Source organism: Vulpes vulpes, chromosome X (assembly GCF_048418805.1).
Source record: "Vulpes vulpes isolate BD-2025 chromosome X, VulVul3, whole genome shotgun sequence".
NCBI lineage: Eukaryota > Metazoa > Chordata > Mammalia > Carnivora > Canidae > Vulpes > Vulpes vulpes.
In genome coordinates, this window is record NC_132796.1 from 92,569,411 (window position 1) to 92,587,053 (window position 17,643).

Sequence of the window (17,643 nt, forward strand, 5' to 3'; positions counted from 1 at the left end):
ACACAGAGCCACTCAGGTGCTCAACACGGAGCCACTCAGGTGCCCTCATCTGCTCTTATTCTTGTCCTGGGAATCACCCTCCTTCCCTTTGAAGCCTTAAGACCCTCTCCCATTCCTTAGTTTAGGATGGCATATAAACCTTATATTTCCTTGACTGTATTTGAGTCTTTTGTATTTTTGTGGAGCCTCCATAAGTACAAAATTGAATTTGTTTTTTTCTCATTAATCTGTCTCATGTGAATTTTATTAGACCAACCGAAGAACCTAAAAGGAAGATGAGAAAAATTTTCCACCCCTACAATTGCAAAGCCCACATTCTCATTTTAAAGTCCAGTCTTCCCTTGTTCACTTTGGTTTTCAAAACAATTTCCTCAAACACCACCCTCAATCATAAAAGTGATGTTTTATCATTGCAGAAAAATTGGAAAATAAAGAAATAGAAAAAGAAAATAATTACTTGTAATCTCATCCTACAATGCTAATCACTGCTAATACTTGGCTGCATTCCATTCATCTCTTTTTTTTTGCATAATCTGTTTATACATTCAAGAAATACAACTAGGATTGTACTTAAAAGTTCTATGTCCTACTTTTTAGCTAATGTTTATCTTGAGCATTGCTCGTATTATTAAATATTCTTAAAATGTGGATTTTAATGGTTGCATAGTATCTTCTTACATGAATATTATTTATCCTTCTTCCTATTGTTGGAAATTAGTTTTTGATCCATTATTCTTTCATATTTAATATTTTGTTGAACATTTTCCCTTAATACAGAACTCAACAAGTGAAATTACCAGGTGAAATGATAAGAATATATTAAAGACTCCTGATGCAACATGAGTTATTACTTTCTAGTGCAGGAAGCTTCTATAAATGTATACTCCCCACCTTATTCCATCCTTACCAGCATCAAGTAAATGTTAGCACTGTCAGTAAACTTTTCTCAATATGAGAGTGGGAAAATGGTATGTTACTATGGTTTAAATTTGCATTTATTTGATAACTAGTGAGGTTGGACCTTTTTAAAGGTCTATTGGTGACATGTATGTTACCTACTCGTGAAGGTTTTTTTTTTTTTTCATTTTTTTTGTTGGGGTATGGCACTTTGCTTTAAGATAAAATACCTTTGGTTCAGTTTCTTCATCAGCCAGCTGTGGCTAATAATATTTGCCCTTAAATTTTTTTTTAAAAAAGGACCTATCAAATGTTCCATGCTATGAATTCTGTCCAGAAGACTAGAGATTAGATACTTAAAATTATTTGAAAGGAAATGCTGTTAGTCTCAGGGGTAGGTTTAATTCAGGGAATAGAGCCACACACAGATTGGGAATCATGACTCTTTAAACCATCTGTGTAGCCAATGTGTGCAGTGTTGTAGTGCATAAATATACAGTAACCTGCTGTTATTACCTAAAAGGTGATAGTGAAGCACATATTTTTTGTCTTTTGATACACAGGGCTTGGAAACCTATACATAACCAGGTGTTCTTTCTTCAACTACCTTTCCTGTGGTTTTATAGCCACGTATCTCCAACTGTAATAACGCTCATTTACAATAGCTGTAAAATATCCATGTACTCCCAGAGACGGTTGTAACTGTTACAATTTATGTTATAATGATAGTTAAAGAGCCAAAGTAACAAGTGATTTCCAGTTCAACTAAATTTGTGGTTTTATTTGTCTGATAGATTAAGTTTACTACTCAAGAACACATTTCTTAATAAAGTCATTACAGTTACACAAGCAGGGATCACTGTTAAGTGGTACAAAGCAAGCAGAGGAAGGCCGCCTAATGTTCCTTCTCTGCTTGTCAATATGTCCGCAACCAGGCTTCTCTTTTTCTGGATAATGTACTCTGATACTCAGATGGTGTTGAAAAACTATTTTCAAAGCTTCGGAAAGTGTGACATTGTGATTTATAAGAAATGTATATTTGGTCTTGGACCCTGTTCCTGGCACAAAGCTCCTAAAACCCTTGGAATCTCCTCTGATAAGAGTGATAAAGCTGCCTTTTGTCATGTTAGTGAGGTGACTTTTGGAAGGCCCTCAAGTAACCTAAGAATGGGGGCTGATTGCCAGGGAAACCAACCACATGATAGAGGATTAGGACTTTTAGTATCTCCATCCAAACCTCCAGGGAAGGGCGGGAGTTGCAGGAGGTTGAATCCATTGCCAGTGGCCAATGGATATATATATATATATATATATATATATATATATATATATATATAATCTATCATTCCTAAGTAATGAAACCTGCATAAAAACCCAAAGGACAGGCTGGAGTGCTTCTGGGTTGGTGAACAAGTGGAGACCCTGGGAGAGTGGCACATGTGGAGGGCATGGAAGCTCCGCACCCTCTCCCCATACTTCGCCTTCGGCATCTCTTCCATCCAATTCTTCCTGAGAAGAACTTTTATAATAAATTGGTAATCTTCTAAGCAAAATGTTTCTAAGTTATGTGAGCTGCTCTAGCAAATGAATCAAACCCAAGGAAAGGGTTGTGGGAACATCTCATGTATAGCCTGTCCATCAGAAGCACTGGCAACAACTTGAACATGGTGACTGGCATCTGAAGTAGCAGGCAGGAGACAGTTTTGTAGGACTGAAAACCCATGGAATCTGATGTTATTTATTGGTAAATAGTGTCAGAATTGAATTGAATTGTAGGACAGCCGGCTCATGTTCCAAGACTTGCTTGTTGATGTGGGGAACTCCACTTCCCACACTGGAATTGGGTCCAGGAACCCAAAAGAGAAGGTAATGTAAAATTTGGCTAAGAGCTGAAAGGCGGGTGAAGGAATAGAAGATGTCACACAGTACCCCCAAATCTCCTGTGGAAACTATGTGTGAGAAGGCTGGGAAGGAGTATGCTTGTCCAGGTGGGCTGCTCCATTCTTATCCTTGAGTGCTTATATACTCCAGCCATTTTGTCAGGAATCCAAACTTAAGCTGACTGCCTATGGCTATTGGGGTCATAAGCAAGGTTGGGAAAGCTCCACATTCATAGGAACACTAGTTTGCCTGAAAGGCAACAATTGCCTTTGACCCAAGTGTGGGCCATGGTCTTTATTTCCACTTGCACGGGAGAATTTGCCATTCCAAAATATGCCTCTTTGGCATAAGGATTATTTTAGGCTGATTATTTTTTAAGAAACAGCTACAAGGAGAAGCTCTTTAAAAAGCTGTGAAGTTACCCATTTGTATTTATAAGGGGAATTTCTATTTGTAAGGGTGTCTCTCTGTACCAGAAAGTGGGGAATGACTAAATCTCTAGAAACTTTTAGCAACAGAGAAGGTGAGAATTTAAAACTGCACAACAACTGCATCCTTTTTTATTGTCACTTTCCTGGTAACCTCCCATAACTGACTCCGCACCTCCCACATCTTTTGTCTTTAGCTGGAGATGTTACTTAAGGTATTGGCTTTAGCTAATTGGGGAACTACTCAGTTTCCCTGGGTCTCTCATATACACAGTAGGTATACATGTTGTTAGACTTATGTTTGTTTTTCTCCTCCTCAATCTATTCTATGTCAGTTTATTATACCAGCCAAAGAACTTAAAAGGGTAGAAGGAAATTGTTTATCTTCCCAACACACTCTTCCTCCAAACAGTCTATACCAATTCTTGTGTTGGAAAAGAGGGGACAAAGAAAGAGGTGAAATTTGGTAATAGCCCCAAGTTAAAAGGGGTCTCTTGTCTCTTTGGATAAGGATGCACATTGAATGAGACCTCTGAACTTGGCAACTTATGAGCTGTATGTTGGGGTAAGAAAGTTGGACTTGGTAACAATTTTTCATAGGGGAAAAAGTATCTGTGCTTTAATTCATCCTTTGGTTCCCTTATATTTTTTTTTTCAGCTTTGCTAAGGAGAAGTAAGGAGGAGAGCTTGCTTTTTGTTCATACTTGGACCAGAAAGGAAAGAGGGAAGTGAGTGCCCTGGGGAGCCATGGGTTGTGTTTCTAGCAGAAATCAAAAGTGCTTGGAAAGGGTGGGTACAAGCAGAAGCTCCAAAGAAAAGTGCCTTTGTCTCCACTCAGAGCCTTTTCTTGCTTCTTCCTAGGAATTCGTGTTTTAATTGCTTAAGAAAAAGTCCTTTCAACCCTTCCAATACAAGACTCATTCAATTAGTAGGATACAGATATATTGTTTACTGATATTTGACTGTTTTTAGCCTATAAGAAGGGCAATTCGCTATGGTTCAACTTAATATCTTTTATATATTTTATTATTATATAAATATATATAAACATACACAAAATGTGTTGAATTCTAAGCTAGGATTATGTCAATTAATTTTTTAAAAAATATTTATTTATTTTAGACAGAGAGAGCAGGGGGAGGAGCAGAGGAAGAGAGAATCCTCAAGCAGACTCCCCACTGAGCATGGAGGCTCACATGGGGCTGGATCCCAGGACCCTGAGATCATGACCTGAGTCAAAATCAACAGCTGGCCACTTAACTGACTGAGCCACTCAAGTGCCCCATGATTTCTTCTACAAAGAAGAGAAGGCTGAATTTTCAAGGATGCTGTCTAGCATTTCACCTCACAATGCCACTGAATTACCCTGTTAATTTTTGCTGAAAAAATCAGAAGATGAATAAGTGAGATGGGCCAAATAATCACATCACTGGGAGGTACACTGTATTTAATTTCCTTGAATTTATGAGAATGGATAGAAAAGTCACAGTCTATTTTAAATTAGTACATGCTACTCTACGCTCACTGGTTTTAAGGTAATTAGTACTTGATTTTTAGAAATTAATCAGTACAATGCTACAGATTTTATTTTTAATTGATAATTGTTAGGCTGACAATTAAAACTATACTTAGCCTTGCTTTTATTTCACAGATTTGCCTATAAACTAATAAGACTAATGTATTTCGTGTTAGCATCAGCTGCTACTACCCCATCTGGATTTTCCTTTTACCTCTTTTTTCTTATTGACTCCCAAGACAACTTCCTTACCTTGCCAGTCCACAAGATCTTAGTGCTAGTAGGGATCTTGAGACATGGGCTATTGAGTTGACCTGCCCGGGTTCAAATCCTGCTATCACCACATACTAGCTATGTGTGACCTCTCCCTCCCTCCCTCCCTCCCTCTCTCCCTCCCTCCCTCCCTCCCTTCCTCCTTTCTTTCTTTCTTTCTTTCTTTCTTTCTTTCTTTCTTTCTTTCTTTCTTTCTTTCTTTCTTCTCTCTCCTCTTTCTTTTTCTTGAGAAGGGGTTGCAGAGGGAGAGGGAAAGAGAGAATCTTAAGCAGGGCCCATGCCTAGAGCTAAGACCAATGCAGGGCTTGACATGGGGCTTGATCTAACAACCCTGAGCTTATGGCCCAAGCTGAAATCAAGAGTTGGATGCTTAACTGACTGAGGCAACCAGGCACCCTGTCTCTGTGCCAGTTTCTTAATCTGTAAAATGAGAATGGTAATAATAGAACCCACCGGATAAAATGTTATGAGTACTAAATGAGCTAATACATGGCCATATACATAGTAAGACCTCAGTGAATGTTAGCTGCTGTAATTATGCTCAATTGTGATAAGGCTACTAAGGATAGAGATTGCATAGCCCATATCCTCACTTCATAGATGCGAAAAGTGGCACAAAAGTATGGGCATACCAGTTCTTCCTCAAAATCTTGTTCATTTTGCCCACCTGACTTCTGCTATATCATTTAACTTGGAGGCTTTCTGCATTATATTAATTTGCTCTTGTTTAAATACTTTCCTGTTGGTGAATTCATTTGTGTAATCATACAGCAGACACTTGAAATTTTTTATACCAAATTATTAATGTTTATATGCATGTGGAATAATATGTGAAATAATACTTTCTTTCTAGTTGTCTTAGTGGAGTTGACTCAAGATTAACAAGTAGAGTAGCTTCTAGTATTTGAAGGCCCCAAGAATTCGCTGACCCCCCCCAAAAAAAAACCAATTCTGCCCAGTTACCTAAAATCTCCTGTCTCCAGGTGACTCCTTAGGGGTAAGATACACTGTTACTTGGGACTGAGAACCACAGATATATTTTTTAAATAGATTAATCTATCTGCAAGCAGACTCCTTATCTAAATTTTCACAAAATAAATCCCTCCAGCTAACCTGGGGAGAAGGAAGTTAAAATAGCATGAAGCAAATGTGAACTGCAGCTCTGAGCAGCCAGCAGCTGAGTGCCCTGTCAGCAAAGGCATTTTCTGAGAATGGAGGGAGATGCTGGAACCCTCTTGGCTGCCTCCCAAACTCCCCATCATTTGTCAGCCTGGGACCCTGTGTTGCATCTGGGCTTGTTTGCCCTTTCAGAGCGCAGATCACGTATGAACATTCACATGTTGCATTGAAAAACCAATCTACCCCGTTCTCAGATATCTTTGAGTGAAGAGGGGACAAAAATCAATTGTGAGGGTTTTAGATTAGTCTTTGCTTCATTTTGCTTGTAAACACATAATCATCTTACTTTATTTTATGACTTTGGTTTGAAGTGCTAAGCTTCCTGGATTTTTTTTTTTTTCCTTTTCATAAAGGAGGCTGCAGTGCAGGGGTTTGGCTGTAACCTCACATCTCAGTCTGTGAAATCTTGTGAAGAGCTCTGGGATCCAGTGCTGGGATCTGTCTCCTATAACGGTGTTATTATCTGTGGATGTGGCTAGGTGCAATCTGGGTGAAGTTCCTAAACTGGTTTGCTGTTGGTGAATGTCCAATTCCTTTACAACTGCTTCCATTGTTATCTGTGCTCTAATTTCTCCATTGTCCAGGGAAATGTATTTATGGGGACAGGCTGATGCAGCAGATAAGATACATGGACTGGATGTAAAAGTACTTTGCAAGGAAGATGATTCAAACACAACTCAGGTTGGGGGGAAATGGATTTTTAAAATAAAGGAAATCTCAGGATGTTAATGTGATTTATTTCACTTAATGGAGCTGGTGCAGGATGGCCCAGAGGTAACAAATCCCTTGCTTGCCGATGCTGAGCAGGAAATCACGTTTTTCAGCAGTCTGCCTTGCTCACCTTGAAGGGGATCCTGACTTTGTATGAAAACCCCCCACCAGTCATTGGAGAAGAGCAATCCTTGTTGCTTTCTCTCCAAGAGAGATGTCTATCCTTTTCTGCTTTTTCTTCGAGCTAGAAGGTCTAGAGTGGATGTGATGGGTAGCTTTATGGAATGTCCATCATCTTAACCAAATGTGCCTTTAAATGAACCTGTCATTTTGTGTCCGAACAATTAATGTTTTATGACCTGCTGCCCAAGCACAATTAAAAATCACAATCATACCTTTGTTTGTTTGTTTTTTAAGAAGAGTCCTATTTCATACAGTACAGCATGAGGTTTCGATGTTGTGTGACTATCTAAACCTGGTATTCTGTCTCAAGAGCTCTGGGACCCCGACTTGTTCTCCCTCTGAAATGGCTGTTCCACCAGGAGAAATAAATGATGCAGTCCAATGCCTTGAGGTACTTGAGGGTGTCAGAGAGGCTTATTCTTTACATGTATGCTCACAAATGGGTCACTGTATATCTGGCCCAGGAAGAGGGAACGTTACATCTCGTGCCATCTGCTTGCCCCTTGAAAAGCTTCCAGAAACGAAGGGGCACCATCTCTGAAATAATAAACTCAGCAGGGAAAGACAATTTGCTTTGCCTAAATTGGATTCACACTTACACGAGGGGAGCATGTTCCCTCCGTTAAATTAGATTTGCCTAATCTGGGGAAACTGAGGCAGCAGTATAAAAAAATGCAGAAGGATGGGGAGAGAAGGTAAGAATTAGCCAGTTAAACAGTTTCCCTTCGCTTGCCTCTTCCACATTTTCCCTGCCTGGAGGCTAGCCAGTTGTCCTGTACCACCCACACTTGCCAGTACATTAGAGTCGATTATTTGTCTCTTTTTGTCAGCATTGAAATGAGGAGTCAGGCCCTGCCAAGGTGGCTCCACTGAGTGGGGCAATGATTTATAGATTAATTATTTTAAGGAACAAGGCAGCACAGCATGATGTAGTGGAAAGAGTGTTGTGCTAGGTGAAGACCTGCATTGTAGTGCTGGCTCTGATCCTTAATAGCTGTTTGACTTTGGGCAAATCACTTAACCTCTCTGGGCCTTAGTCTCCTTATCTGTAAATTGGGAATAAAAACAATTGATGGTTGTGGTGATCAAATAAAATCCTGGCTATGAAAGCATTTTGTTAACTCTAAAGCACTAAACATATGTAAAGGATTGCTGTTAGGTTTCTAGGGACATGCATGGTTACACTGCTCAGCTGATAAGGGCTCCATTCTGTGGTGGGACCTCAGGAAGTACCCTAGAAGTCACGTAGCAGAGAAGGTCCTGCTTCTAAGCAGTTCCACAGATCTGCTCAACTATACCACAGGAAGGGAAATGGGTCAATTGTAAGTAGAATTAACTAAATAACACTTAACTCCTTAACACTACAGAGCGCCTAGATGTTTTATGACCATTAGCTTTTCAACATGAAGGACACTCTGGGATATGAGGTGTAAATTATAGTTTATAATTTCTTCATTATCTGTGCACATGGAGGGGAGAGAATGGTGGGTTATCTTAGAAAGTGGAGAATCCCAAAGTCATATAGTACAGGATGGGTTATCCTAAAGAATAGGAAAACCCAAAGGCACACAGTGTATGATCTGCTTCATAATGTTTTATTGAGGCTATAAACTGGGGGAGGCACTAAGAGTTCATTTCTTTGATGCAAATATTCTGTGGTGAATCCATGAAGTTGATAAGCCTTATGTAGATGGTTCTTACTTCAGTATGATATTTTCATTTCACAGGTGAAGAAAATAAAGGCATTTCTTTTTTTTTATTGTTGTTTTGTTTTTTATTAAGTAGGCTCCACACCCGGCATGGAGCCTAACTTGGGGCTCGAACTCACAACCCTGAGATTGAGACCTGACCCGAGATCATGAGTCAGACACTTAACTGACTGAGCCACCCAGCCACCCCAATAAAGACATTTCTTGAGCCACGTCAAAGGGATCCTACCCAGGAGATCCCATTTCTAGACTTCTGACAGAAACCCTGACTGCCTCCACACAGAGATGTGCATGTGACTATGTGGACTGGTTTTACATCTCAGTTCAGTGGCACATCAGCAGTAAATGCTTGGATAGAGACTAGCAATAGGACAGAATCAAAACATACAAATTGACTTCTGTATATAGAAAACTTTAGTGGCATTACAAAGACCACTGAAGTCGGATCGGAGTCTATGTGTTCCCAACAGAACTGATTGTAAAGGAATACTGTCGTGGATTATTTTGCCCTTATCACGCCTTTGGACTGGTTGGACCGTTTTTTGTTGGAACTGGGTGGTTATCTGGCGTCATATTTCCACAGCATAGGTTACCAAAACCTTTTCCACAGCAAAAGGTTACCACATTTTCACCGTGAGCAAGTTTGTACCGTGAGTGAAGAAAATGCAAGCTTCTCAGGTGTCCCGGCATGACACAGGTGCTGAAAGCAGGCCTGGCCTCAATTGTGAGCGATTGTTTCCCTCGGGCTGGCAGTTGCTCTGGGGCTGATATTGAATGTTACTATATTTGGAGAGTTGGTCACATCATCCTAACATTGCTTAATGTTTGAGAAGGGACAGGTAGACACAGTGCTGTGGTGGTTGTAGGCTTTGTGTGTGGCAGAAAGGCAGGCCTGATGGAGATCTCTGGCTGACGGCAGTCAACTGTGCCTGGTAAGGACGAGAAAGCCCCCAAACCTTTGATTTCCTCCGGGAAGCCCTCTCTGAGCACCGACCGGCTAGTCCAATCTCAGGACTAGTCCTTCACCCTCTGGCCTTAGTAATGTATTCACGGGAATGATATCATTCACCGAGTTTTCCTTTTAATTTGCCTCGGTCCAAATGTTGCCTCATGTCCTGCATCCTTGTGTTTGCGCCCACCTGGTCTTGCCACATAAAGTATAAAGTACCCCCAGAGTAGGGAGCTGGGTCCATGTAGGGATCCCGATAACCATCTCCCGGGCACGCTGTGAGCGATTCTGGAGGGCCTCCTGACTAAACACATTTCTCCACCCAGACTTTCTTTGGTGCCTGAAATTGCTACTATTAGAGCACTTTAGCTGGCTAATGACAAAGAAAGCTCCTATTAGAATGTTCATTTAAGGATACTGAACCATTATCAGCCATTAGCACCCTCTCTTGAATTAGTATATCATATAAGCTAGTCAGTCACCTAGAAACGCTGGGTTGCAATGGGACTTCCGATTAGGGCAGCTCTGCAGTTTTCCAACAGCAAACAAAAGTTTTGTGTCTCGTGTCAGGTCAAGCCTTACCCTCAGTCGCCTTTCAAAAGCTGAAATGTTGCCTCTGTTTTGCTCCTTGCGCTGCCGCCACTCGATGAGGTTGGCGTTGTGCTCTCCGGGCAGGGAGATGTTGCATTTGCCCAGGGTGGGGTTCACGGCCCCGGCCAAGATGTGGGGCTCGGAGCTGAGGCTGATCTCCATCCCGCTGGCAAAGGTGACGCGTAGGGAGCCGTCTGGACTCACCCGATAGGTGCTCTGGGTATTTTCTGTAGGCGGAGGGGCAAAGGAGGAAGAGGGGAGGAAAGGGAAGTGCAGGAAGCAGAGAAGAGAAAGTTTAGTTTCCGGAGGCAAGCGCAGGAAGGCTGAGCAGGTGGCTCGCCTGGGGACCTAACTGCCCTCTCGGCTGGGCAGCCGCTCTCACAGGCACATGTGCTCTCTGTCCATTTGGGCCTTGTTATTTTCATAGCTGGGGTATCTTGTTTCTTGGATAAAAGATTTCTGCCGAATGCTGCAGGCTGTTTTTGGCCTGTCTCTTTCACTTTTAAAGAATTCCCTCACAAAATCCTTCTCTGAGTTGGTGGATTGGCCTCCTCGGTTTGCTATGCTGGGAGCCAGAAGGAGAAGAGGAAGTTCACCTCCACATCCTGACCGCCTGGGGACACGCGCCTGGCTATTGCACCCCGCAAAGTGAGTACACTGACAAAGGCTGCTACCGATCCTTTCAGTGAGCCTGAACTCTGGGCAGTTCTGTGTCTGGCCCCACAACCTAACAACAGAATTGGTCCTTAATGACCAGGCAGAGAGAGAGAAAACAATTTCTCTGTCCATGTCCCTTTAGCTTCTGAGACATTACTTCCAAATGCAACCTTCCCTCCCTTCTTCCCTCCCTTTCTGTTTTCTTCTCTTTCCCTCCCTTCCTTTTTCTTCCATTCTTACTTTTCTGTTTGACTAGAATGGGATTTTAATTCTCTCATTTCACTTACTTTCCTGCTTGGTGCGTATCCCAATTCATCCTTTTTATTCACCCACGTCAGCATTGATCTAGAATGCTAATCTCAGGTGGGGCACAGGCTTCATTTCTTTAATATAACCCAATCAGAGCCTAAAAGAGCTTCATAAACAGCTGGGTGTTGGGAAATGACTTGAAGGGAGAGAAGATTTGGCAGTGATTGAACCTCACAGCTCCCTCAGAGATGTGGCCCAATGTTGCTACACGAACTTTGTGAAAGGTATGATTTTATTTGGATTTCAGCCTCCATAGCTGGAAAATGAGAAGAAGCCACCTTCTCAGCCAGAAATGAATTCTATTGATTAATGGTGTGCAGAGGTTTGATGGTAAAAGTTCAGAAAGGTGCTATTACAGTCAGGTGAAGTGGGAAGTATCCTTACCTTGTTTTAAAATATATATGGTACTAGTTGCTGTCAAGTTGGTTGACATGAGGACATTTTCACGGTTGGAAGTATCTAATTCCACTTTTGTCAGCTTCTCCAGGTCACTGTGAAAGCTGCTGACCTCTCCAGTGGGAAATGTTGCATTGGTCAGATGTCCCTCGGGGTCATACCTGAGGAATGTAACCAATCCCAACTTTGAAGCCTCTTGGCAGTGATAACAGGCCTTTGCAAATAAAAATCACTTGGCAGCTAATACAGTTTAACTTTGAGTGATAACAAGTATTATTAACCTTGTTCAATAAGAAGAAAAAGGTCAGAGAGATGATTAATCAAACGAAGGTATTTCTTGCAGCTTCTGAATTCTTGATGACTTCCTTGAGCTGTGCTGTTTTACAGAAAAAATATATCTGGTAATGAATCACCAGGGTGGAAAACTGATTTATGAATCATGTCCTGCTGTGTGTAATGTTGCAGGGAGGCCTCCGTTTGCAATTTGGGTCGATCCCACTAGATGTGATGGATAACAAAACCCAGCAGAGGGTGCTATTGGCAAAGGAAAAGGAGGCACAGCCGGCCCCCAGTGTCTGGAAGGGCAATAAACTGATTTTGCATTGTGATAGGAAGATTATATTTGCTGCTGTTTAAGTTGCCAAATTTGAAATGAATGAATCATTCTTCCAACAAAATGAACAAGCACAGAGGATAATGGAAACATGTTCATTAAAACATTCTGGAGCCCCCTGATCTCTGTGTCACTTAATTTTTCTAAAAAAAATCGTTTTAGAGTACAGTACATAATGCGTTGTAATTTGCCTATATGAGTAAGAGACAAAAAAATAATTACCTGGGATAATAGGCAATAACCTATATCTGGAAATATAGTCTAGTGAGTTTACTTTTTTAAAAAAAAAAAATCAGAATGATTGGCAATCTCACTGTCCTCCAAATGGAAACTGCTTCCCTGAAGGCTTTTGATGTGGAGCTGTTCTTTTATTGCCAATAGAACCATGAAAAATAAACACTTCATTAAAAGTAAAGACATGCACTTGGAAACCCATTACTGTTTTCTTTTCAAGTTGCAAATTACAAAATATTTAAGCACTTTTATTTGCTTTTAAAATGTTAAACAATTAAATTCTTTTTACCCAAAGTGAGTAGGATACAGCCTGGACACAATGGCAAAGTCTGGCTCTACTATTTCCTCCCCCGACAATTATGCAAAATGGCATAGTGATTTAGTGTTAGTTCACTAGGTTTTAAAGAACTAAGCCTGGATAGTTGCTCAAATTTTAAAACCTAGACCAGCGTTTGGTAGGCTTGGGCAAAGGGGCTGGACCTTATTTTATCAGACAGAACTGAACTTGGGGCTATACGCAACGCCACCTCAAGTTCGGTGCAATGGGTATACGAGCGTGTGCACGTACGCACATGTGCTATCAGTTTAAACAGGCATGCATGCAAATGAAAACAATCAAGTAGGTCAGTTGATATCACAGACATGCCACGCCCAATGATTTAATTGGATGCATCTTCTGTGTAAATGGATTTTCATCAAAAAAGTTGTTGGTGTGTTGCTACTGTGCCGCCCCAGCCTCGTTATCAAGGAAAAGACTGAAGGGTGCTGTTTGTGCCTGAGGTTAATGGCACAGCCCTGACCCTGGCTCAGCTCATTTGCCACTGGTCTGCTCTGGGGCTCTGTGACTGCAAAAGGCAGGCCCCTGATGAGAAAGGGCCATGGAAAGGCTGGAATGCCCAGCCCAGCCTCAACCTTGTCTGCGTGGTCTTCCTTCCAGGAGAGGAATACGTCTACCTTTAATTATCCCAAGGTACCAAACTGCTTTTCCTGGTAGGGAAGTATTTCCAGGCAGCAGATAGAAGGAAACTGCCTTCCTCACCAGGGAGCCTGGGGCCCCACAGCCTAGATTATGCAGGCAGTTCCTTTCTGCTTGACATCCATCAACAGCAACTTTGCCTCATTGGATTACCCTTCCTGATTTCCAAGTGTTTTCCTCAAATCGTGGCAAGGTCAACCATCATCATTCCTCAGGTAATCTGACCTAAATTGCTATGCATGTAAGTGCCCGATGGGCTTTCCAGCTTGGGGGCAGTTTCCTTCTTTCTCACTCACAGAACCTCTTGTTTTAAAAGCAAAATTTCATCTTAAAGTGAAGGTAGTGGTTGTGTCACTCCTCAGGGCAAGATGACAAAATCAGATGTCATTTGAGCCATCCATGAGCAGAGGGACCAGGGCCAAATATTCAATGAAATTTAGCAGTGCCCTGTGGATAAATCTGGTTTCCAAACCCTCCCACCCCCCACCAAATACTTTTAAACTCAGTCACTGGTGCTGTTTGTCTGAGATTATATGTTTCAAAGCTTAGTCCCTAGAGCACAGCCATGATCCTATATACTCTGTTCCCATTCCGACTTCCCAAATTGACAGGAGTACATTTGGAGAGGAAAGATGAATAGTCCTGGATAAGATTGTAATTACATGGATAGATCTAGCTTGGGGGGGTGGCTGCCTGAATCTTTCCTGGTGGGGATTGGGTAGAATTTTCCACGGCCCTGTCCAGTTGCTGGGTAGCTGGAAAGTCATATTGCCTGATTTCCTTTCTGTGGCTGGACACGCATCTTTGTTTTGAAAGTGTGTATCTGACTTTAACTCTATCATAAACAAAGCACTTGACCTGGAGGGCATAACGCTAAGTGAAAGATGTCAGACAATGACAAATAGTGTGTGATCTCACCTACATGTAGAATCTAAAAAATAAAAATAAAAAAAAAGCCCCACATGTACCAACATCAGAAGAGATCAGATTTGTGGTTACCAGACATGGGGTGGGTGGGGAAGTTGAAGGAAGGTAGTCAAAAGACACAAAAGTTCCAGCTTCAAGATCCATAAGTACTGGGGAGGTGATGTACAACACGATGACTACAGCTAACGCTGATGTATGGTACACAGGACAGTCACTAAGAGGGTAGACCCCCAAAGTTCTCATCAGAAGGAAAAAACCATTTCTCTCTTTTTTTGTATCTATGAGATGATGGATATTAACTAAACCTGTTTTGGTAATCATTTCTCAGTATTATATGTAAGTCAGGGAATTAGGCTGTACACCTTAAATTTCTGCAGTGCTATGGGTCAATTATATCTCAATAAAAATGAAGGGGAACCCCCCCAAACTATCCCTGAAGCACGTTACCCAACACAAAGACCCCAATTCTGGCAGTCAGTCATAACAATCACATTTGGTGGTATCTTAAGTGTGGTGTCTCTGTCATTTATTTGGATGGCCCTCGGTCTAAACATACAGGCCCACTTCTTTTTTGTGAAGTCATTTCCAAAGCGAGAGTGACAGGCGAAAGAACTCATCGGTGGCTAATTCCTACAACTTTGGAAAGATTGCTCAAAAATGGCTAAGAAATAAAGGGAGCCTTTGATTTCGTATGGCTTGCTTGAGTTTTTTTCTCTCCATCACAGGGGAATGCATGTTTCCAGACTGAATGTCAAAGATACAAGTTTAATCAAAACCTCTTATGCTGTGTGTTTCCCTTTGGTGCCTGCATCCTTTGGTGCAGAGTACAAGCCAATATGCTGCAACTGATCCCCTCAGGCCACAACATGGCAGCAAGCCCCTCCTTCCCAGGGCTGGCAGTAGCACTCGCTTAACCAGGCCTGCAAATTCTGGCTGGTGAATTGTGTGATCAGGTGATGACCGTTGCCTTCATATTCATTAGAAGTGGGTCTGGTAAGAGGAGATTTGCCATCAGATTGTCCCTTCCTGTCCTGATTTTACAGAATTCCATAATGAGGGTCTCACAGGACACTGACCAGTGAAGTATTAAGTATAACTAGTGTTTTGCTCAGCACCTCAATAGGCTGTGTGCACGTGTGTATATGTGCACGCGTGCATGCATGTGCATGTGCATGTGCATGTCATGCAGACATGCCCCGTTAGAGAAAAGAAAACATTTATAAAGGAAGTTCAGAATTCATTCTTGTCCTTGAGGAGCATATAGTTTAGTTAGGGTAGGGTGATATTTACACATTATTAAAAATACATTTGGTCTGATATTTTCTCATAAGGGATAGCCTGCCCTTTTCCCTTGAGGACAATTTAAGCCAGAGCTAAGCCATGCAGAGTAAAAACTAGAAGCTCCCCTACCTTTGCTTTTTAAAAGATATTCAAGATTACAGAAGGGAAATTCATTACTTATTTTTTTTAAAGGGAAACAGACCGTTTTTACCCACTCATGTCAGAAACCTGACCAACCTAATAATCATTCTCTAGGAAATACTGGATTCCCCTTCCTCACCAATAACTTCATTTGGCTTCCTTTGATTCAGCTCCAAGTCCATAATGCCCTTCTATCTCCACTTGTTCTTTATTCAATAAGTATCAGTCTTGTGCTGGGTACCAGAGATACAGTGCCGAATGAAATTCAAAGTCTAGTGGGGCAGATAAGACATTCACACAAATCACTCTAATGCCAGAATATTGCCATGTGCTTCTGCAAACAAGCTGTTGAAGCTCAGAGGAGGCAGAAGTCATTTCCAGCTGGGCCAAGCAGAGAGGAAGGAAGAGAAGGAGGTGGTATTGGAATTCTGGAAGGGAGGTAGAGCTCAATCCTTTGCTAGGTAGAGATGGGGGTGGAGAAGAAGGCATTCCAAAGAGAGGTGACAGCATGAAGAAAAGCATGCAGGTGGATGGGATGTCCATGAAAAGGACTGGGTTGCTGGGGCATAAGGTTCCCCCAGAAGGGTAGTGGGAGATAAGGCTGGGATGCATGTTGTAACCAGAGCATAGGGGAAGTGGGGCACCAGCTTCTGGAGGAAAGCAGGCAGTCAGTCGAGAATGAAGGGGCACAGAGGACGTTCCAAGGAGAGAACAGTATGATTAAAGCAGTACTTTGGTGGCAGCAAATCTTGAAAGAGGATATGTGGAGCAGGGAGGCCAGTTGGAAGGCTACAGCTTTCATTTGTCTAAGAACATGGGGGCTTCTTGCCTTTCTTAAATGTATTATGATTGTAATCATTGGAACGTGTCTTCCTTACTAGGCTGTAAACTTGTATCCACAGAGGACAGGCACCTATGTGACATCCATGCCAGTAGTCTTGGTATCTGGCAAGAGCAAGTTCTCGCTACGTCTACTTGTTGAGTGAGTGAAATAAGGTGATACCAGTGGAAATGGAAGCGATGGGTGGACACGAGAGCCAATATGCTTAGAGAAGAGACAGAGCCAGCGGTGGTGGTGTGGGGAGGCCAGGCTCAGCTTCTGTACATGTCCTGTGCGCTCAGCTAATCTTCCCTACCAGCCCCCGAAACTTTTTCTGCCAGGAGACTCGCTTCCTTCTGTTTACTCCCTGTCTCTACTGTAGGTATCCCCAGCATGACCCATGACAGTTCTGTCTGTCCAGTCTTGATCCTTATCAAGGCCATAAAGCACATACATGGAGAGGTGACTGAGCAAAGGTGTGGAGACTCTCTGTCTCTGGAGACCTGAAGGAACAGTTGACAGTTCTCTGTTTTTGCTTAACTGAAATCCTTTGCCTGCCTGAAGACTGGAGGCTGGACCTCATGGTGCCTTAGCTCCCTCTTTACTCTGAGATTCCAGAAAACACTGGAAACATTTTGATGTGTTTGGACTATTTACATAACCAGGTCTACATGGGAATCACATCCTACACCCAGGCAACTATCTCACCCAGAGACGTGGCTTGTTTACCTTGCTCCTCCCCCTACTTCCAATCTTTTTTGGGGGGTCGGTGGGATGGTGGTTGTGGGGATGTGCTAACAAAGTCTAGAAAGAGAGAGAATATGGAAGACCAGTGATCAAAAAATCATGTTAGGGCAGCCTGGGTGGCTCAGTGGTTGGGCGCCTGCCTTCAGCCCAGGGCGTGATCCTGGAGTCCCGGGATTGAGTCCCATGTTGGGCTCCCTGCATGGAGCCTGCTTCTCCCTCAGCTTG

General features: G+C 42.2%; 1 protein-coding gene across 7 annotated transcripts in view; it reads right to left on the bottom strand.

Annotated features, from left to right (window-relative positions):
* Positions 1 to 17,643, bottom strand: part of TENM1 (teneurin transmembrane protein 1) — a 796,092-nt gene that overhangs the window by 16,129 nt on the left and 762,320 nt on the right. For all 7 annotated transcript variants that reach the window (XM_072744131.1, XM_072744132.1, XM_072744133.1 and 4 more), the window contains 2 exons: positions 11,668 to 11,840; positions 10,309 to 10,544 (listed from right to left, as the gene is read on the bottom strand). In XM_072744131.1, coding sequence (XP_072600232.1) covers positions 10,309 to 10,544; positions 11,668 to 11,840 — 409 coding nt within the window. The remainder of the gene's footprint in view (positions 1 to 10,308; positions 10,545 to 11,667; positions 11,841 to 17,643) is intronic.